Source organism: Rhamphochromis longiceps, linkage group LG14, assembly GCF_057381845.1.
Source record: "Rhamphochromis longiceps isolate RC_006_pf linkage group LG14, R_longiceps_female_GT1.1, whole genome shotgun sequence".
Taxonomy (NCBI): Eukaryota; Metazoa; Chordata; class Actinopteri; order Cichliformes; family Cichlidae; genus Rhamphochromis; species Rhamphochromis longiceps.
The window spans coordinates 16,451,636-16,472,692 of NC_140570.1; the positions used below are offsets into that span (position 1 = coordinate 16,451,636).

The 21,057-nt window shown below is 40.0% G+C and overlaps 2 protein-coding genes and 1 long non-coding RNA gene across 8 annotated transcripts in view; 2 read left to right on the forward strand and 1 right to left on the reverse strand.

Annotated features, from left to right (window-relative positions):
- LOC146653840 (uncharacterized) overlaps positions 1 to 21,057 on the forward strand; it is a 161,967-nt gene that overhangs the window by 55,528 nt on the left and 85,382 nt on the right. The window lies entirely within an intron of this gene.
- LOC146653842 (serine-protein kinase ATM-like) overlaps positions 1 to 21,057 on the forward strand; it is a 140,419-nt gene that overhangs the window by 34,363 nt on the left and 84,999 nt on the right. The gene's annotated exons all lie outside the window — the stretch shown is intronic.
- LOC146653843 (TOG array regulator of axonemal microtubules protein 1-like) lies at positions 1,571 to 20,824 on the reverse strand. Of its 6 annotated transcripts, none has more exons than XM_085380538.1 (28): positions 20,496 to 20,824; positions 18,639 to 18,742; positions 18,135 to 18,258; positions 17,932 to 18,037; positions 17,395 to 17,749; positions 15,538 to 15,641; positions 15,014 to 15,137; positions 14,811 to 14,916; positions 14,274 to 14,695; positions 12,417 to 12,520; positions 11,917 to 12,040; positions 11,714 to 11,819; positions 11,177 to 11,598; positions 9,320 to 9,423; positions 8,794 to 8,917; positions 8,591 to 8,696; positions 8,054 to 8,475; positions 6,197 to 6,300; positions 5,663 to 5,786; positions 5,460 to 5,565; positions 4,942 to 5,177; positions 4,673 to 4,831; positions 3,834 to 3,960; positions 3,635 to 3,735; positions 3,338 to 3,521; positions 3,000 to 3,219; positions 2,826 to 2,912; positions 1,571 to 2,734 (listed from the first exon to the last, which is right to left on the reverse strand). In XM_085380538.1, the coding sequence occupies exons 17-28, from the start codon at positions 8,146 to 8,148 to the stop codon at positions 2,481 to 2,483; spliced, it is 1,797 nt and encodes a 598-aa protein (XP_085236664.1). In that variant the 5' UTR covers positions 8,149 to 8,475; positions 8,591 to 8,696; positions 8,794 to 8,917; positions 9,320 to 9,423; positions 11,177 to 11,598; positions 11,714 to 11,819; positions 11,917 to 12,040; positions 12,417 to 12,520; positions 14,274 to 14,695; positions 14,811 to 14,916; positions 15,014 to 15,137; positions 15,538 to 15,641; positions 17,395 to 17,749; positions 17,932 to 18,037; positions 18,135 to 18,258; positions 18,639 to 18,742; positions 20,496 to 20,824; the 3' UTR covers positions 1,571 to 2,480. The 6 variants fall into 6 exon arrangements, with proteins under 6 accessions (XP_085236664.1, XP_085236663.1, XP_085236662.1 ...); XM_085380537.1 differs by having other exon boundaries at positions 14,274 to 14,628; positions 17,395 to 17,816; XM_085380536.1 differs by having other exon boundaries at positions 11,177 to 11,531; positions 17,395 to 17,816.

Below are 21,057 nucleotides of genomic sequence, written 5' to 3' on the forward strand. Positions count from 1 at the left end.
TTTGAATTTTGTACGTGTTTTGGATTTTGCACGTGTTTTGGATTTTGTATGTGTTTTGGAGTTTGCATGTGTTTTGAATTTTGTACGTGTTTTGGATTTTGCATGTGTTTTGGAGTTTGCACGTGTTTTGAATTTTGTACGTGTTTTGGATTTTGCACGTGTTTTGGATTTTGTACGTGTTTTGGATTTTGCATGTGTTTTGGATTTTGTATGTGTTTTGAATTTTGTACGTGTTTTGAATTTTGTACGTGTTTTGGAGTTTGCACGTGTTTTGGAGTTTGCACGTGTTTTGGAGTTTGCACGTGTTTTGGATTTTGCACGTGTTTTGTATTTTGTACGTGTTTTGGATTTTGTATGTGTTTTGGAGCTTGTACGTGTCTTGGATTTTGTACGTGTTTTGGATTTTGCATGTGTTTTGGATTTTGCATGTGTTTTGGATTTTGTATGTGTTGAGGAGTTTGTGCGTGCTATTTGGAATTTGTAAGTGTTTTGGAGTTTATACATGCTTTGTCTCTAGGGGCCACCGTAGAAAATAGCTGAAAATGTTTTAATTGTAAATTAGAAAAATCTAAGAAATGAGAAAAGAAAATTTAGAATCAGAAAACATCTGAATGAATATTAAAAGTTCATATTCTTTGAATCACTGAATGACTAAAATGTGATCCCTCCACTTGGATCCACATAGTTTAAAAATTTTTTAAATGTCTGAGCTTTTAAAGACACACTGTTGGAAAGAGAAGAACGATGGCGACATTTTGAGGGTCAATGATGGCTGTAGAGCAAACACTGTGGACACAGCAGCAGTTGAAAGAGAAGTGTTTAAACTTAAACTCCCAGAGAGCAGCCATTTGGCTTTTCTACCTATAAAACCCGGAGAGCTGCCAAATGGCTGGTAGGCTTTTAGCTAAGCTTTAGCTTCAGCCAAGTGGAAGCTAAATTGGCTAGTCATTCATATGTATATTAGGTTGTTACCTGGGAATTCTGGAGGGAGGGGAGTGGGGGTGTGTGATTGAGGGTGTGGGGGAGCTGCTAAAAGCTGTGCACTTCCTTTTGTGTTTCATCTTGATGCATTCTCAATCATCCAGGGAAATAAATCTCCAAAAGTCACCAACTTGGAGTGGTTCAGTTTGCCATCTTAGGGAGAAATCAACACACATGGGTGTATGTCCTTTGTTGCTGAGATTTATTGATAAAAACAGTACAAAAAACCAACCATTTGTACACATATTTACAAATAATAATAAAAAGTGAGTGAGTACATTTCAACATTTTGTTTTGTTGTAAAGGGTGACAGGGCTTGGCTTCCTTTTGGTAGTGGACCATTGATCAGGAAGCCAAGCCCTATATATATATATGATACAATCTCACTGCACTTAGCCTAATCCTTCATTGCCCTGAAGAATTCTGTGGTGTACGGACCTCCTCTCCAAGGAAAGAAAATGCAGAGAAGACTCACCACTCAGCAGGCCTTGGAAATGATCCTGAGGGAAGTCGACCCTTGTGACTCGGATGGAGAAGACCTAGAAGTTCAGCCGGATTCGGACTCAGAGCTGTCTGATCAGTCTTCCGGTTAGTTTCATTTCATGTTATTTCCTATTTCATTTCAAACAAGTAAGTGGATGTAGTTAGTAAGTAAGATATTTCAGACATTATTCTGATACAGAGGAGGAGATACTGAACTTCTAGGTCTTCTCCATCCGAGTCATTTGAAGGGTCTCCCCATTGAAATACATGGGAAATTTTTGTTGAATAAAGTTGAATAAAATTAAAAATATAAATGTTAAAAATGAGAAAAATAGAAGCACACTTGTCCAAAAGAAGAGGAATCTAATGGTGTTTGAATGGTTTTTCTAAGTTGAACAGTTTTGAAGGAGTTAGCGTCCAAAAAATGTACGGAAAAATAATAATAAAGATTCAAAGAACAATACTGTGAATGCTTTTCAAGCATTTCAGGGTTTTTATCGGTTTTCAGCGTTATTTTGTTATCATTTTTATCGTTAACTCGGTTTTCCTGGGTCTTTTCACGTGTGTTATGAATAAATCTTCTTTTTTTCGGTACCGGTACTAGTTTTATTTTGTTGTATTTATCCGCGACACCTTAAAGGCCGGTCCGTGAAAATATTGTCAGGCATAAACCGGTCCGTGGTGCAAAACAGGTTGGAGACCGCTGGTCTACAGTACATGTAGAGTTTATGGAAAAACAAAAACAAAGCAACGACAATGAGCTACTTTCAAAGTGCAAAGAGAGCAGGTTGGACATGTGAAAGACCTGATGCCATTATGTTACAGCCATCCATGCTTCTGTACCAGACGGAATCTCACTGAGATAAGAATAAGAGCTCCAACTTCTTAAGGACTTTCTCTGTGTTTATATAAAAGTGCAGGCACTATAAGAAATGATAATGAAACATCTTCAAGTAAGATCAGTTTTAATGCTGTCCCTCTTTCGACATTTGGTTCTGTTTGGAGCCTGCTTTACCTTACGACAAGGTCCTCAGGATATCATTTAGACTTTTATGGACATTGGCAGGCTGGGAGGCGGCACACTTGCTCAGGCTTGGCCCCATCTGGGCATAAAGGGCTTGGCACAGGTTGGCGGTAGCACCCCTTACGCTGCCGCCCCGGCCATGAATGGTGCCGCTGTGGGTAGAGGTGCCCAAGAGGTGCCAGAGCAAGGGTAGCACTTTCTGCTTTACCATCTGGGGCTTACGAGGGTAGAGCTCTGTCACAAGATCTAAATATAGAAGATGAGAAGCAATACACTGCATTTAGATACATCAAAGCAGAAGCTGATTACAGTGCCGAAACTAGGACACCAGACATACCTGCGACCTTTTCGATAAGGTTCACCTTTGCCTTCCCGCTTAAAAACTGAGCCTTGGTGCAAAAAGGCTGAAGGAGAAGTATGTTGTCTGTAGCAGGCAAAAAAATGAAAGTCAAATTAAAGCAATTTTTTTAACCAAAACTTTCTCCTCTATTTTAATGCTCAAAGTAAGTACCTATATTTAAGATGAGTGCATTAATAGCTCCAATAGCAGCAGAGCAGATAGCATTGCTCTTTGAGTTGAGGTGATTGTCCACGATTGCTGGGACCAGGATGTTGACCACTTGGGACAGCTTGTCCTTTAACAAGTGGATGATTTTCTGTAAAGACTCCAGGGCATACAAGTTGACCTTGCTGTTGGACTCCTGCAGCCTGGCTCTGAAGGCATCAAACACCTAGAATTAGGGAGATCAGAAAGTGAAGGATAAACACTTTGTCATTATAATGAAAAGACCACAATGTACATAAAGACATACTAAATGGATTTGGAGAAAGAAAAATGAAAACATTAACCGGGAATATACTGTTGATAACCATGTTTGGGTTGTTTTGGCAGTCAGCCACTAGCTGGTCGATGCCTTTGATCCTCTCTCTGAAGTCCTTTGAAGCCAGCAGATCCGAGATCTGCTTGATGTACTCAGTCTTTTCTGCAAAACTCTGTGTCTGAGATCTACAGCTGTAATGGCTGTGAGACTCCCTGTATATAAAATGCATCACAATTCACGTGTTTTCCATATGTATTACACATTTGTGAAAAATAAATTTGCCTTAATGGGCTACTCTGGAGCATTGGTTGATATCCACACCCACCTGTTGGTCTGGTTGAGTGATGAGGCTCTGACTGTACTGCTGCCCGGGAGGGAATGTCTGCCTCGGGCTGACTGAGTATCTTGAGGCATCTTGCCAAGACCCTAACCCCCCCCCCAACAATCTCAGCGTTAGATGCCTATATTTAACTTCCAGCCAAAATACCAATTTTCCTGTAAACATAAAGACAAAGGTACCGTACCTTTGTTTTTAGAGTGAAGACTGTGTCTCTGACAGTCTGCAGGTCTTTCGTAGGGATGTATTTCTCCAGGATCTTTTTAAATTCTGGGTGGGAAGACAGGGACAGCAGCATTCGACGGCCAAAGTACCTTTGAGGGGAGAAGGTGTAATATTATCTCATTTGTTAAAGTGGCACTTTGGGTTTGCAGTCCAAAAGCAACGGAAAAGTATTTCTAAACATATTTTAATGAAATGCAAGGTAATTACAGTACAGTGACACCAAAACAAATAGTGTCAACAATAACAAAATCAATTCCAGCAAAACCAAAAGTAGATTTGGATTGTACTATATCCTTTTGATGGTCTAAAGCAGGGGTGTCAAACTCAAATACACAGTGGGCAAAATTCAAAACTGGAACAAAGTTGCGGGCTAACGTTAATATTTATTGAAATATATTTATTCCTTCACATATAAGAATGAATCTTTTCTTATGGACTCAAACAAGTTTTGCTGAAAAACTGAATGGAACAAGCAAAGCTTAATACTAAACAATATATATATTAGCTGTATAATACCAGTAGGCCAGCTCTGATAGTAATTTGGTATGGCTTCGCGGGCCAAATGTAATTAGGCTGCGGGCCAAATTTGGTACCTATGGTCTAAAGACTTTTAAAATGTCTCAAATTTGACATTTTCCTCCCACTGTTATCTGTTATTGCTGAATGCTTTTTATTGGCAATGCATAAAAATATAATCTCACCATTCAAGCAAATATGAATAAGTTGTAAAGAAGTTAAAACACAAAAATTAAATGAATTAATATGAAAGTTGTTTTTTTTTGTTTGTTTGTTTTTACATACCTAACTTCTTGTGAGGAGTCTTGTGCGAGTTTGACCACGGCAGGTAAAATTCTGTCAGTGAGATCTTTAGCCCCAGAAAGGAGACGTGCAGCACCAACCTTCTCAACCAAATTAGCCAGATGTTGAGCCATACATTTCCTCACCACTGCATTAAGGTGACTATCAGCAGAGGAGGAAATCAATTCAGCAATCAAAGCTTAAATTATGTAGTGATCCAAACAGAGAAGAAGCAAACAAACAACAAAGAGCTGTCCTGTGTGTAATCTAACCTGAGTCCTCCAGTAAGTAAAGCATTGATGCTTCGAGTAGGGGTGCAGTGTTGCACCATGCAATCCAGTGCTGCATCTACACCCTGCCTAATGAAGGCATTACTCTCCCCAGCCTTCTGCAGTAAAGCTTTAACTGTCCCCTCTAGCTCCTGGTCCATCGCTCGCTGAAGGTGTGTGTACAGGTCACCCAGGGTACACACGGCAACCCTGGACACACCTGGCCGCAGGTTCTTCACCTAAATAAGATTAACAATATTAGTGCTTAAGGTATAAGAAGAGTAAATGAGCACTGATTAGATATTCAAGATATCTATTTGACCAAAAAAAAAAAAAAATCTCCAATGGGAATTTAGCAAAATGCCAAGCAATTATAGCTGAGACTATATATAATTATGAAGCAAAACTATTAAGACACAGAGAAATTAAATAGAATTGCAAAACTGGAACAGCAGAATCAAACACCGCCATGCATAGATTCCCAAAATTAAGTGGGATTGTTATTCAAAAAATTATATTACCTCTTGAATGAGAGATAGGCAAACATCATGAAGCCGAGCCTGAAGTGTATCTGAGTGATAGTGTGCAAGAGAGCGCAGGAATGTCAGTCCTTCAATCTTCTTCGCCCTACATTCGAAAATAACAACGCACAAAGGGTAATAATTTTACTCTGTGGTCCACATTCAAAGAGATGCTTAAGGATGATGGATTGATTATTTCTCACCAGTCTTCAGAGTTCAGCAGATTGAAGCTTTGCACCAGCGCCAGCTCAGGTTTGGAAAACGGACACAGCTCTGCAGGATCTGAGAGATTTTTCCTGTGCCCCAAACTGCCAGGGGACAGCTCATCTAAATGGCCCATTAAACACCACACAACACACAGATTCAGTCTCATGTTACATCTCAATCAGGCTGAAAACAAGCGCTCTGTGTGTGTGTGTGTGTGTGTGTGTGTGTGTGTGTGTGTGTGTGTGTGTGTGTGTGTGTGTGTGTGTGTGTGTGGCGGTGCATTAACAGCAGGTTGTCAAAACAAAGTATTGAAGCACATTACCCAGAGCAAACATCTTATTCACCCATTCTCTGATGGTCCCAGAGGTTTAATTAATTAATGTTCCAACATTTTCTATAAACAAAGGCCTGTTATAGCAATGGTTTATATCATTATAATGTTACTGAGTGTCGTTAAACAGGGACAATAATTTTCTGTGTGCAACAAAGATTATGCAGCATGTAGTAAAAGGTTTTTAAGATCAACTCACCTGAACTGTGGGACAGTGAAGGACGGGTTCTGCTCAGGCTAGGTGCCCTCCTAAGACGGGACACATTGTGAGGTTTCATTCCTGCAGAGGCAGAGTTTCCAGGGCTGGTGACAGTTGTGACAAGTGAGAAGTGATCATGAGAAACTGCCTACCATTCAACACATCATCAGAGAACACCTAAAGACTACAAAGTCAGAGCTTCTTAAAACTGTCAACATGATTAAACACAACAGGCAACATATCCCATATCCCAACATAAGGTCATCTTTATTAATAAACAAACATCTCCCTGTTACATTTAATATAAAAGATCACTTCATAAGCACATCTTACCGGTTACTTTTTTGTCTCTGGATTTCACTCTATAACTAGAAAGTGCATTTTCTGAAGAAACTGCAGTGTGAATGCTTGAATCTGAATGTATGCACTGAAATGAATTAATTGCTGAATTTAAGTTAAAAATTTTGAATGAGATGAAAAATACAGAAATTTTCGCCTGAAAACAAAAGTGCTGAAGTGCTAAAAGCTGATATCCACACAGAAGAAGTTGGAAAATAGCTGAAAATGTTTTAAATGTAAATTAGAAATGATGACATACTTTTTATTTATAAAAATAAGGTGGCAATAATAAAGCTCATTTGTTACTTTTGTCTCACTGACCGCCAATAAATATCACAGGAATATTCTTTTTTGTCAGTTAACAACTGCTAAGGCTAGCGTTAGCATTGTTGCTAGCATTAGCATTGAAGCTAGCGTTAGCACTGCTGCTAACAGCAAAACGTCATAAACCTATATAAATGATAGTGAAGGTTATTCTTTTTTTGCTTTCTTTATTCTTTGAACTCTGTTGAATTTGATTTGTGAGTTTAAATGTCAAACATGTATTTTTATGTCATAAAAATAAAACAGTGAATACTGAGCGTTTTGTACCTACCACGGCAGAGAGCAAAGCAGAATGATGACAGTTGGTGCAGTGATTGTTTAAAGACCGATGAGGCGTTCAGGTGGTGCTTGGAAATTTGAGCATCCGTTTGAACAGCAATATTGAGCATATATATATTTCTCTGTCATAGAGAGACAGAGGAAAAAAATACACAAGACTCATCAGCATACAAATTGGTACTTTTTGCCTGAGTATAAGCGAATGAGTGACATACAGAGAAAGAGGGCAACTGGCATTAAACAAGCAAATAAAAAGTATGTCATCTTGAACTGTTTTGTGGGTTTTATTTTAAGACTACTTTGAGTATATTCGTGGGGAGATAAACTATACAGACTAAAAACAGAAATATTAAATGAAATTAGATTATTTAAAATGTGGGAAAATCCACTACAGAGAGGTAGATGCTGCTGAAAATCCTGTGTGCAGAAGACAAGTCCACCAATACACAATCAGCTTGAATTTAACAGGCCAATGAGAATGCTCTATTAAGTTGGCCTATACTAACTACTGACAAACTGTTAATCTGTGGCAAAACCCTGTACAATCTGACTTATTGTACCTGTTGACTTAATCTAACTCCAACTACTTAGTTGTAACAGAAATTTCTAAGATGAATCTTGGCACAGTGGCAGGCAGAGCTCGTTAAGCAGGCAGGTGTGAGCCTGGTTGCTGTAGTGACTGCACCAAGATGGCGCCTGTGTGTTTGGCATGCCGTCTATCGCTCTCTTCTATTTGTTTTATTTTATTGTTTTTAGTCAATTTTGTGCAACATGTCAGCCCTGCATTGTTTTATGATCGCCAGACATTATTGGAAATAGGCTTATCTACCCAAGCTTTAGCTCGGTTTGGAAATGACAACCAAGGCTTTCTGCCTCCCGATTTGGAAGTAACACCACCTCACTGGCGCTCCTTACCATTGCCACTGGATGTGCGGAAGCGACGCAGGAGACGAGGTAACCGTGGAGGTCGCCTTGTCAAACTGAGACTCAGGATCTCTTGTTTTCCTCATGAGCTTCGCTCAATTTGTCGATCCTGCCCGCGACTCTTGGTGCCGTTGCGTGCTTTGGACCCGGTGGACTCCTGCTTGGTTCCTGTTGTGGGATCTCTCGAGAAGGGTTCTGCAAAACCCTCTCCTCTCCGACATCTGCGTTGGCGTGGAGTGGACCAAACAAACCTCCGACCTGTGGACCTGGTTGTTGCTGCCTCGGAAGCTCCCGAGCCAATTCCTCTCAGGTTGGGATTAATTAACGCCAGATTTTTCAGCCGATTCTCCAATGGGAATTTAGCAAAATGCCAGGCAATTATAGCTGAGACTATATATAATTATGAAGCAAAACTATTAAGACACAGAGAAATTAAATAGAATTGCAAAACTGGAACAGCAGAATCAAACACCGCCATGCATAGATTCCCAAAATTAAGTGGGATTGTTATTCAAAAAATGATATTACCTCTTGAATGAGAGATAGGCAAACATCATGAAGCTGAGCCTGAAGTGTATCTGAGTGATAGTGTGCAAGAGAGCGCAGGAATGTCAGTCCTTCAATCTTCTTCGCCCTACATTCGAAAATAACAACGCACAAAGGGTAATAATTTTACTCTGTGGTCCACATTCAAAGAGATGCTTAAGGATGATGGATTGATTATTTCTCACCAGTCTTCAGAGTTCAGCAGATTGAAGCTTTGCACCAGCGCCAGCTCAGGTTTGGAAAACGGACACAGCTCTGCAGGATCTGAGAGATTTTTCCTGTGCCCCAAACTGCCAGGGGACAGCTCATCTAAATGGCCCATTAAACACCACACAACACACAGATTCAGTCTCATGTTACATCTCAATCAGGCTGAAAACAAGCGCTCTGTGTGTGTGTGTGTGTGTGTGTGTGTGTGTGTGTGTGTGTGTGTGTGTGTGTGTGTGTGTGTGTGGCGGTGCATTAACAGCAGGTTGTCAAAACAAAGTATTGAAGCACATTACCCAGAGCAAACATCTTATTCACCCATTCTCTGATGGTCCCAGAGGTTTAATTAATTAATGTTCCAACATTTTCTATAAACAAAGGCCTGTTATAGCAATGGTTTATATCATTATAATGTTACTGAGTGTCGTTAAACAGGGACAATAATTTTCTGTGTGCAACAAAGATTATGCAGCATGTAGTAAAAGGTTTTTAAGATCAACTCACCTGAACTGTGGGACAGTGAAGGACGGGTTCTGCTCAGGCTAGGTGCCCTCCTAAGACGGGACACATTGTGAGGTTTCATTCCTGCAGAGGCAGAGTTTCCAGGGCTGGTGACAGTTGTGACAAGTGAGAAGTGATCATGAGAAACTGCCTACCATTCAACACATCATCAGAGAACACCTAAAGACTACAAAGTCAGAGCTTCTTAAAACTGTCAACATGATTAAACACAACAGGCAACATATCCCATATCCCAACATAAGGTCATCTTTATTAATAAACAAACATCTCCCTGTTACATTTAATATAAAAGATCACTTCATAAGCACATCTTACCGGTTACTTTTTTGTCTCTGGATTTCACTCTATAACTAGAAAGTGCATTTTCTGAAGAAACTGCAGTGTGAATGCTTGAATCTGAATGTATGCACTGAAATGAATTAATTGCTGAATTTAAGTTAAAAATTTTGAATGAGATGAAAAATACAGAAATTTTCGCCTGAAAACAAAAGTGCTGAAGTGCTAAAAGCTGATATCCACACAGAAGAAGTTGGAAAATAGCTGAAAATGTTTTAAATGTAAATTAGAAATGATGACATACTTTTTATTTATAAAAATAAGGTGGCAATAATAAAGCTCATTTGTTACTTTTGTCTCACTGACCGCCAATAAATATCACAGGAATATTCTTTTTTGTCAGTTAACAACTGCTAAGGCTAGCGTTAGCATTGTTGCTAGCATTAGCATTGAAGCTAGCGTTAGCACTGCTGCTAACAGCAAAACGTCATAAACCTATATAAATGATAGTGAAGGTTATTCTTTTTTTGCTTTCTTTATTCTTTGAACTCTGTTGAATTTGATTTGTGAGTTTAAATGTCAAACATGTATTTTTATGTCATAAAAATAAAACAGTGAATACTGAGCGTTTTGTACCTACCACGGCAGAGAGCAAAGCAGAATGATGACAGTTGGTGCAGTGATTGTTTAAAGACCGATGAGGCGTTCAGGTGGTGCTTGGAAATTTGAGCATCCGTTTGAACAGCAATATTGAGCATATATATATTTCTCTGTCATAGAGAGACAGAGGAAAAAAATACACAAGACTCATCAGCATACAAATTGGTACTTTTTGCCTGAGTATAAGCGAATGAGTGACATACAGAGAAAGAGGGCAACTGGCATTAAACAAGCAAATAAAAAGTATGTCATCTTGAACTGTTTTGTGGGTTTTATTTTAAGACTACTTTGAGTATATTCGTGGGGAGATAAACTATACAGACTAAAAACAGAAATATTAAATGAAATTAGATTATTTAAAATGTGGGAAAATCCACTACAGAGAGGTAGATGCTGCTGAAAATCCTGTGTGCAGAAGACAAGTCCACCAATACACAATCAGCTTGAATTTAACAGGCCAATGAGAATGCTCTATTAAGTTGGCCTATACTAACTACTGACAAACTGTTAATCTGTGGCAAAACCCTGTACAATCTGACTTATTGTACCTGTTGACTTAATCTAACTCCAACTACTTAGTTGTAACAGAAATTTCTAAGATGAATCTTGGCACAGTGGCAGGCAGAGCTCGTTAAGCAGGCAGGTGTGAGCCTGGTTGCTGTAGTGACTGCACCAAGATGGCGCCTGTGTGTTTGGCATGCCGTCTATCGCTCTCTTCTATTTGTTTTATTTTATTGTTTTTAGTCAATTTTGTGCAACATGTCAGCCCTGCATTGTTTTATGATCGCCAGACATTATTGGAAATAGGCTTATCTACCCAAGCTTTAGCTCGGTTTGGAAATGACAACCAAGGCTTTCTGCCTCCCGATTTGGAAGTAACACCACCTCACTGGCGCTCCTTACCATTGCCACTGGATGTGCGGAAGCGACGCAGGAGACGAGGTAACCGTGGAGGTCGCCTTGTCAAACTGAGACTCAGGATCTCTTGTTTTCCTCATGAGCTTCGCTCAATTTGTCGATCCTGCCCGCGACTCTTGGTGCCGTTGCGTGCTTTGGACCCGGTGGACTCCTGCTTGGTTCCTGTTGTGGGATCTCTCGAGAAGGGTTCTGCAAAACCCTCTCCTCTCCGACATCTGCGTTGGCGTGGAGTGGACCAAACAAACCTCCGACCTGTGGACCTGGTTGTTGCTGCCTCGGAAGCTCCCGAGCCAATTCCTCTCAGGTTGGGATTAATTAACGCCAGATTTTTCAGCCGATTCTCCAATGGGAATTTAGCAAAATGCCAGGCAATTATAGCTGAGACTATATATAATTATGAAGCAAAACTATTAAGACACAGAGAAATTAAATAGAATTGCAAAACTGGAACAGCAGAATCAAACACCGCCATGCATAGATTCCCAAAATTAAGTGGGATTGTTATTCAAAAAATGATATTACCTCTTGAATGAGAGATAGGCAAACATCATGAAGCTGAGCCTGAAGTGTATCTGAGTGATAGTGTGCAAGAGAGCGCAGGAATGTCAGTCCTTCAATCTTCTTCGCCCTACATTCGAAAATAACAACGCACAAAGGGTAATAATTTTACTCTGTGGTCCACATTCAAAGAGATGCTTAAGGATGATGGATTGATTATTTCTCACCAGTCTTCAGAGTTCAGCAGATTGAAGCTTTGCACCAGCGCCAGCTCAGGTTTGGAAAACGGACACAGCTCTGCAGGATCTGAGAGATTTTTCCTGTGCCCCAAACTGCCAGGGGACAGCTCATCTAAATGGCCCATTAAACACCACACAACACACAGATTCAGTCTCATGTTACATCTCAATCAGGCTGAAAACAAGCGCTCTGTGTGTGTGTGTGTGTGTGTGTGTGTGTGTGTGTGTGTGGCGGTGCATTAACAGCAGGTTGTCAAAACAAAGTATTGAAGCACATTACCCAGAGCAAACATCTTATTCACCCATTCTCTGATGGTCCCAGAGGTTTAATTAATTAATGTTCCAACATTTTCTATAAACAAAGGCCTGTTATAGCAATGGTTTATATCATTATAATGTTACTGAGTGTCGTTAAACAGGGACAATAATTTTCTGTGTGCAACAAAGATTATGCAGCATGTAGTAAAAGGTTTTTAAGATCAACTCACCTGAACTGTGGGACAGTGAAGGACGGGTTCTGCTCAGGCTAGGTGCCCTCCTAAGACGGGACACATTGTGAGGTTTCATTCCTGCAGAGGCAGAGTTTCCAGGGCTGGTGACAGTTGTGACAAGTGAGAAGTGATCATGAGAAACTGCCTACCATTCAACACATCATCAGAGAACACCTAAAGACTACAAAGTCAGAGCTTCTTAAAACTGTCAACATGATTAAACACAACAGGCAACATATCCCATATCCCAACATAAGGTCATCTTTATTAATAAACAAACATCTCCCTGTTACATTTAATATAAAAGATCACTTCATAAGCACATCTTACCGGTTACTTTTTTGTCTCTGGATTTCACTCTATAACTAGAAAGTGCATTTTCTGAAGAAACTGCAGTGTGAATGCTTGAATCTGAATGTATGCACTGAAATGAATTAATTGCTGAATTTAAGTTAAAAATTTTGAATGAGATGAAAAATACAGAAATTTTCGCCTGAAAACAAAAGTGCTGAAGTGCTAAAAGCTGATATCCACACAGAAGAAGTTGGAAAATAGCTGAAAATGTTTTAAATGTAAATTAGAAATGATGACATACTTTTTATTTATAAAAATAAGGTGGCAATAATAAAGCTCATTTGTTACTTTTGTCTCACTGACCGCCAATAAATATCACAGGAATATTCTTTTTTGTCAGTTAACAACTGCTAAGGCTAGCGTTAGCATTGTTGCTAGCATTAGCATTGAAGCTAGCGTTAGCACTGCTGCTAACAGCAAAACGTCATAAACCTATATAAATGATAGTGAAGGTTATTCTTTTTTTGCTTTCTTTATTCTTTGAACTCTGTTGAATTTGATTTGTGAGTTTAAATGTCAAACATGTATTTTTATGTCATAAAAATAAAACAGTGAATACTGAGCGTTTTGTACCTACCACGGCAGAGAGCAAAGCAGAATGACGACAGTTGGTGCAGTGATTGTTTAAAGACCGATGAGGCGTTCAGGTGGTGCTTGGAAATTTGAGCATCCGTTTGAACAGCAATATTGAGCATATATATATTTCTCTGTCATAGAGAGACAGAGGAAAAAAATACACAAGACTCATCAGCATACAAATTGGTACTTTTTGCCTGAGTATAAGCGAATGAGTGACATACAGAGAAAGAGGGCAACTGGCATTAAACAAGCAAATAAAAAGTATGTCATCTTGAACTGTTTTGTGGGTTTTATTTTAAGACTACTTTGAGTATATTCGTGGGGAGATAAACTATACAGACTAAAAACAGAAATATTAAATGAAATTAGATTATTTAAAATGTGGGAAAATCCACTACAGAGAGGTAGATGCTGCTGAAAATCCTGTGTGCAGAAGACAAGTCCACCAATACACAATCAGCTTGAATTTAACAGGCCAATGAGAATGCTCTATTAAGTTGGCCTATACTAACTACTGACAAACTGTTAATCTGTGGCAAAACCCTGTACAATCTGACTTATTGTACCTGTTGACTTAATCTAACTCCAACTACTTAGTTGTAACAGAAATTTCTAAGATGAATCTTGGCACAGTGGCAGGCAGAGCTCGTTAAGCAGGCAGGTGTGAGCCTGGTTGCTGTAGTGACTGCACCAAGATGGCGCCTGTGTGTTTGGCATGCCGTCTATCGCTCTCTTCTATTTGTTTTATTTTATTGTTTTTAGTCAATTTTGTGCAACATGTCAGCCCTGCATTGTTTTATGATCGCCAGACATTATTGGAAATAGGCTTATCTACCCAAGCTTTAGCTCGGTTTGGAAATGACAACCAAGGCTTTCTGCCTCCCGATTTGGAAGTAACACCACCTCACTGGCGCTCCTTACCATTGCCACTGGATGTGCGGAAGCGACGCAGGAGACGAGGTAACCGTGGAGGTCGCCTTGTCAAACTGAGACTCAGGATCTCTTGTTTTCCTCATGAGCTTCGCTCAATTTGTCGATCCTGCCCGCGACTCTTGGTGCCGTTGCGTGCTTTGGACCCGGTGGACTCCTGCTTGGTTCCTGTTGTGGGATCTCTCGAGAAGGGTTCTGCAAAACCCTCTCCTCTCCGACATCTGCGTTGGCGTGGAGTGGACCAAACAAACCTCCGACCTGTGGACCTGGTTGTTGCTGCCTCGGAAGCTCCCGAGCCAATTCCTCTCAGGTTGGGATTAATTAACGCCAGATTTTTCAGCCGATTCTCCAATGGGAATTTAGCAAAATGCCAGGCAATTATAGCTGAGACTATATATAATTATGAAGCAAAACTATTAAGACACAGAGAAATTAAATAGAATTGCAAAACTGGAACAGCAGAATCAAACACCGCCATGCATAGATTCCCAAAATTAAGTGGGATTGTTATTCAAAAAATGATATTACCTCTTGAATGAGAGATAGGCAAACATCATGAAGCTGAGCCTGAAGTGTATCTGAGTGATAGTGTGCAAGAGAGCGCAGGAATGTCAGTCCTTCAATCTTCTTCGCCCTACATTCGAAAATAACAACGCACAAAGGGTAATAATTTTACTCTGTGGTCCACATTCAAAGAGATGCTTAAGGATGATGGATTGATTATTTCTCACCAGTCTTCAGAGTTCAGCAGATTGAAGCTTTGCACCAGCGCCAGCTCAGGTTTGGAAAACGGACACAGCTCTGCAGGATCTGAGAGATTTTTCCTGTGCCCCAAACTGCCAGGGGACAGCTCATCTAAATGGCCCATTAAACACCACACAACACACAGATTCAGTCTCATGTTACATCTCAATCAGGCTGAAAACAAGCGCTCTGTGTGTGTGTGTGTGTGTGTGTGTGTGTGTGTGTGTGTGTGTGTGTGTGTGTGTGTGTGTGTGGCGGTGCATTAACAGCAGGTTGTCAAAACAAAGTATTGAAGCACATTACCCAGAGCAAACATCTTATTCACCCATTCTCTGATGGTCCCAGAGGTTTAATTAATTAATGTTCCAACATTTTCTATAAACAAAGGCCTGTTATAGCAATGGTTTATATCATTATAATGTTACTGAGTGTCGTTAAACAGGGACAATAATTTTCTGTGTGCAACAAAGATTATGCAGCATGTAGTAAAAGGTTTTTAAGATCAACTCACCTGAACTGTGGGACAGTGAAGGACGGGTTCTGCTCAGGCTAGGTGCCCTCCTAAGACGGGACACATTGTGAGGTTTCATTCCTGCAGAGGCAGAGTTTCCAGGGCTGGTGACAGTTGTGACAAGTGAGAAGTGATCATGAGAAACTGCCTACCATTCAACACATCATCAGAGAACACCTAAAGACTACAAAGTCAGAGCTTCTTAAAACTGTCAACATGATTAAACACAACAGGCAACATATCCCATATCCCAACATAAGGTCATCTTTATTAATAAACAAACATCTCCCTGTTACATTTAATATAAAAGATCACTTCATAAGCACATCTTACCGGTTACTTTTTTGTCTCTGGATTTCACTCTATAACTAGAAAGTGCATTTTCTGAAGAAACTGCAGTGTGAATGCTTGAATCTGAATGTATGCACTGAAATGAATTAATTGCTGAATTTAAGTTAAAAATTTTGAATGAGATGAAAAATACAGAAATTTTCGCCTGAAAACAAAAGTGCTGAAGTGCTAAAAGCTGATATCCACACAGAAGAAGTTGGAAAATAGCTGAAAATGTTTTAAATGTAAATTAGAAATGATGACATACTTTTTATTTATAAAAATAAGGTGGCAATAATAAAGCTCATTTGTTACTTTTGTCTCACTGACCGCCAATAAATATCACAGGAATATTCTTTTTTGTCAGTTAACAACTGCTAAGGCTAGCGTTAGCATTGTTGCTAGCATTAGCATTGAAGCTAGCGTTAGCACTGCTGCTAACAGCAAAACGTCATAAACCTATATAAATGATAGTGAAGGTTATTCTTTTTTTGCTTTCTTTATTCTTTGAACTCTGTTGAATTTGATTTGTGAGTTTAAATGTCAAACATGTATTTTTATGTCATAAAAATAAAACAGTGAATACTGAGCGTTTTGTACCTACCACGGCAGAGAGCAAAGCAGAATGATGACAGTTGGTGCAGTGATTGTTTAAAGACCGATGAGGCGTTCAGGTGGTGCTTGGAAATTTGAGCATCCGTTTGAACAGCAATATTGAGCATATATATATTTCTCTGTCATAGAGAGACAGAGGAAAAAAATACACAAGACTCATCAGCATACAAATTGGTACTTTTTGCCTGAGTATAAGCGAATGAGTGACATACAGAGAAAGAGGGCAACTGGCATTAAACAAGCAAATAAAAAGTATGTCATCTTGAACTGTTTTGTGGGTTTTATTTTAAGACTACTTTGAGTATATTCGTGGGGAGATAAACTATACAGACTAAAAACAGAAATATTAAATGAAATTAGATTATTTAAAATGTGGGAAAATCCACTACAGAGAGGTAGATGCTGCTGAAAATCCTGTGTGCAGAAGACAAGTCCACCAATACACAATCAGCTTGAATTTAACAGGCCAATGAGAATGCTCTATTAAGTTGGCCTATACTAACTACTGACAAACTGTTAATCTGTGGCAAAACCCTGTACAATCTGACTTATTGTACCTGTTGACTTAATCTAACTCCAACTACTTAGTTGTAACAGAAATTTCTAAGATGAATCTTGGCACAGTGGCAGGCAGAGCTCGTTAAGCAGGCAGGTGTGAGCCTGGTTGCTGTAGTGACTGCACCAAGATGGCGCCTGTGTGTTTGGCATGCCGTCTATCGCTCTCTTCTATTTGTTTTATTTTATTGTTTTTAGTCAATTTTGTGCAACATGTCAGCCCTGCATTGTTTTATGATCGCCAGACATTATTGGAAATAGGCTTATCTACCCAAGCTTTAGCTCGGTTTGGAAATGACAACCAAGGCTTTCTGCCTCCCGATTTGGAAGTAACACCACCTCACTGGCGCTCCTTACCATTGCCACTGGATGTGCGGAAGCGACGCAGGAGACGAGGTAACCGTGGAGGTCGCCTTGTCAAACTGAGACTCAGGATCTCTTGTTTTCCTCATGAGCTTCGCTCAATTTGTCGATCCTGCCCGCGACTCTTGGTGCCGTTGCGTGCTTTGGACCCGGTGGACTCCTGCTTGGTTCCTGTTGTGGGATCTCTCGAGAAGGGTTCTGCAAAACCCTCTCCTCTCCGACATCTGCGTTGGCGTGGAGTGGACCAAACAAACCTCCGACCTGTGGACCTGGTTGTTGCTGCCTCGGAAGCTCCCGAGCCAATTCCTCTCAGGTTGGGATTAATTAACGCCAGATTTTTCAGCCGATTCTCCAATGGGAATTTAGCAAAATGCCAGGCAATTATAGCTGAGACTATATATAATTATGAAGCAAAACTATTAAGACACAGAGAAATTAAATAGAATTGCAAAACTGGAACAGCAGAATCAAACACCGCCATGCATAGATTCCCAAAATTAAGTGGGATTGTTATTCAAAAAATGATATTACCTCTTGAATGAGAGATAGGCAAACATCATGAAGCTGAGCCTGAAGTGTATCTGAGTGATAGTGTGCAAGAGAGCGCAGGAATGTCAGTCCTTCAATCTTCTTCGCCCTACATTCGAAAATAACAACGCACAAAGGGTAATAATTTTACTCTGTGGTCCACATTCAAAGAGATGCTTAAGGATGATGGATTGATTATTTCTCACCAGTCTTCAGAGTTCAGCAGATTGAAGCTTTGCACCAGCGCCAGCTCAGGTTTGGAAAACGGACACAGCTCTGCAGGATCTGAGAGATTTTTCCTGTGCCCCAAACTGCCAGGGGACAGCTCATCTAAATGGCCCATTAAACACCACACAACACACAGATTCAGTCTCATGTTACATCTCAATCAGGCTGAAAACAAGCGCTCTGTGTGTGTGTGTGTGTGTGTGTGTGTGTGTGTGTGTGTGTGTGGCGGTGCATTAACAGCAGGTTGTCAAAACAAAGTATTGAAGCACATTACCCAGAGCAAACATCTTATTCACCCATTCTCTGATGGTCCCAGAGGTTTAATTAATTAATGTTCCAACATTTTCTATAAACAAAGGCCTGTTATAGCAATGGTTTATATCATTATAATGTTACTGAGTGTCGTTAAACAGGGACAATAATTTTCTGTGTGCAACAAAGATTATGCAGCATGTAGTAAAAGGTTTTTAAGATCAACTCACCTGAACTGTGGGACAGTGAAGGACGGGTTCTGCTCAGGCTAGGTGCCCTCCTAAGACGGGACACATTGTGAGGTTTCATTCCTGCAGAGGCAGAGTTTCCAGGGCTGGTGACAGTTGTGACAAGTGAGAAGTGATCATGAGAAACTGCCTACCATTCAACACATCATCAGAGAACACCTAAAGACTACAAAGTCAGAGCTTCTTAAAACTGTCAACATGATTAAACACAACAGGCAACATATCCCATATCCCAACATAAGGTCATCTTTATTAATAAACAAACATCTCCCTGTTACATTTAATATAAAAGATCACTTCATAAGCACATCTTACCGGTTACTTTTTTGTCTCTGGATTTCACTCTATAACTAGAAAGTGCATTTTCTGAAGAAACTGCAGTGTGAATGCTTGAATCTGAATGTATGCACTGAAATGAATTAATTGCTGAATTTAAGTTAAAAATTTTGAATGAGATGAAAAATACAGAAATTTTCGCCTGAAAACAAAAGTGCTGAAGTGCTAAAAGCTGATATCCACACAGAAGAAGTTGGAAAATAGCTGAAAATGTTTTAAATGTAAATTAGAAATGATGACATACTTTTTATTTATAAAAATAAGGTGGCAATAATAAAGCTCATTTGTTACTTTTGTCTCACTGACCGCCAATAAATATCACAGGAATATTCTTTTTTGTCAGTTAACAACTGCTAAGGCTAGCGTTAGCATTGTTGCTAGCATTAGCATTGAAGCTAGCGTTAGCACTGCTGCTAACAGCAAAACGTCATAAACCTATATAAATGATAGTGAAGGTTATTCTTTTTTTGCTTTCTTTATTCTTTGAACTCTGTTGAATTTGATTTGTGAGTTTAAATGTCAAACATGTATTTTTATGTCATAAAAATAAAACAGTGAATACTGAGCGTTTTGTACCTACCACGGCAGAGAGCAAAGCAGAATGACGACAGTTGGTGCAGTGATTGTTTAAAGACCGATGAGGCGTTCAGGTGGTGCTTGGAAATTTGAGCATCCGTTTGAACAGCAATATTGAGCATATATATATTTCTCTGTCATAGAGAGACAGAGGAAAAAAATACACAAGACTCATCAGCATACAAATTGGTACTTTTTGCCTGAGTATAAGCGAATGAGTGACATACAGAGAAAGAGGGCAACTGGCATTAAACAAGCAAATAAAAAGTATGTCATCTTGAACTGTTTTGTGGGTTTTATTTTAAGACTACTTTGAGTATATTCGTGGGGAGATAAACTATACAGACTAAAAACAGAAATATTAAATGAAATTAGATTATTTAAAATGTGGGAAAATCCACTACAGAGAGGTAGATGCTGCTGAAAATCCTGTGTGCAGAAGACAAGTCCACCAATACACAATCAGCTTGAATTTAACAGGCCAATGAGAATGCTCTATTAAGTTGGCCTATACTAACTACTGACAAACTGTTAATCTGTGGCAAAACCCTGTACAATCTGACTTATTGTACCTGTTGACTTAATCTAACTCCAACTACTTAGTTGTAACAGAAATTTCTAAGATGAATCTTGGCACAGTGGCAGGCAGAGCTCGTTAAGCAGGCAGGTGTGAGCCTGGTTGCTGTAGTGACTGCACCAAGATGGCGCCTGTGTGTTTGGCATGCCGTCTATCGCTCTCTTCTATTTGTTTTATTTTATTGTTTTTAGTCAATTTTGTGCAACATGTCAGCCCTGCATTGTTTTATGATCGCCAGACATTATTGGAAATAGGCTTATCTACCCAAGCTTTAGCTCGGTTTGGAAATGACAACCAAGGCTTTCTGCCTCCCGATTTGGAAGTAACACCACCTCACTGGCGCTCCTTACCATTGCCACTGGATGTGCGGAAGCGACGCAGGAGACGAGGTAACCGTGGAGGTCGCCTTGTCAAACTGAGACTCAGGATCTCTTGTTTTCCTCATGAGCTTCGCTCAATTTGTCGATCCTGCCCGCGACTCTTGGTGCCGTTGCGTGCTTTGGACCCGGTGGACTCCTGCTTGGTTCCTGTTGTGGGATCTCTCGAGAAGGGTTCTGCAAAACCCTCTCCTCTCCGACATCTGCGTTGGCGTGGAGTGGACCAAACAAACCTCCGACCTGTGGACCTGGTTGTTGCTGCCTCGGAAGCTCCCGAGCCAATTCCTCTCAGGTTGGGATTAATTAACGCCAGATCGGTGGCAAATAAGACATTCATTTTGAAGGAATTTTTCGCTTCCCATGCACTGGATTTTCTTTGCTTGACTGAAACTTGGATTCCACCCGGTGAGTTAAGTGCCTTTTCTGAATTACTGCCGGCTGGCTGTGCCTTTTTTAGTGTTCCGAGAGTTTCTGGTCGCGGAGGAGGGCTAGCTGTTGTTTTTAAGGCACATCTTGACTTTAAGCAGCTATCCCC

Bases quoted from the DNA above. Each gene is read 5' to 3' on its own strand.
- LOC146653843 (XM_085380538.1), bottom strand. From the start codon at position 8,148: ATGAGGAAAACAAGAGATCCTGAGTCTCAGTTTGACAAGGCGACCTCC. The intron at 3,220-3,337 runs GTTAATGTTTTC...CCCTAATTCTAG, and splicing joins TTATCAACAGTATATTCCCG to GTGTTTGATGCCTTCAGAGC. The intron at 2,913-2,999 runs GTACTTACTTTG...TGCCTGCTACAG, and splicing joins TGCACTCATCTTAAATATAG to ACAACATACTTCTCCTTCAG.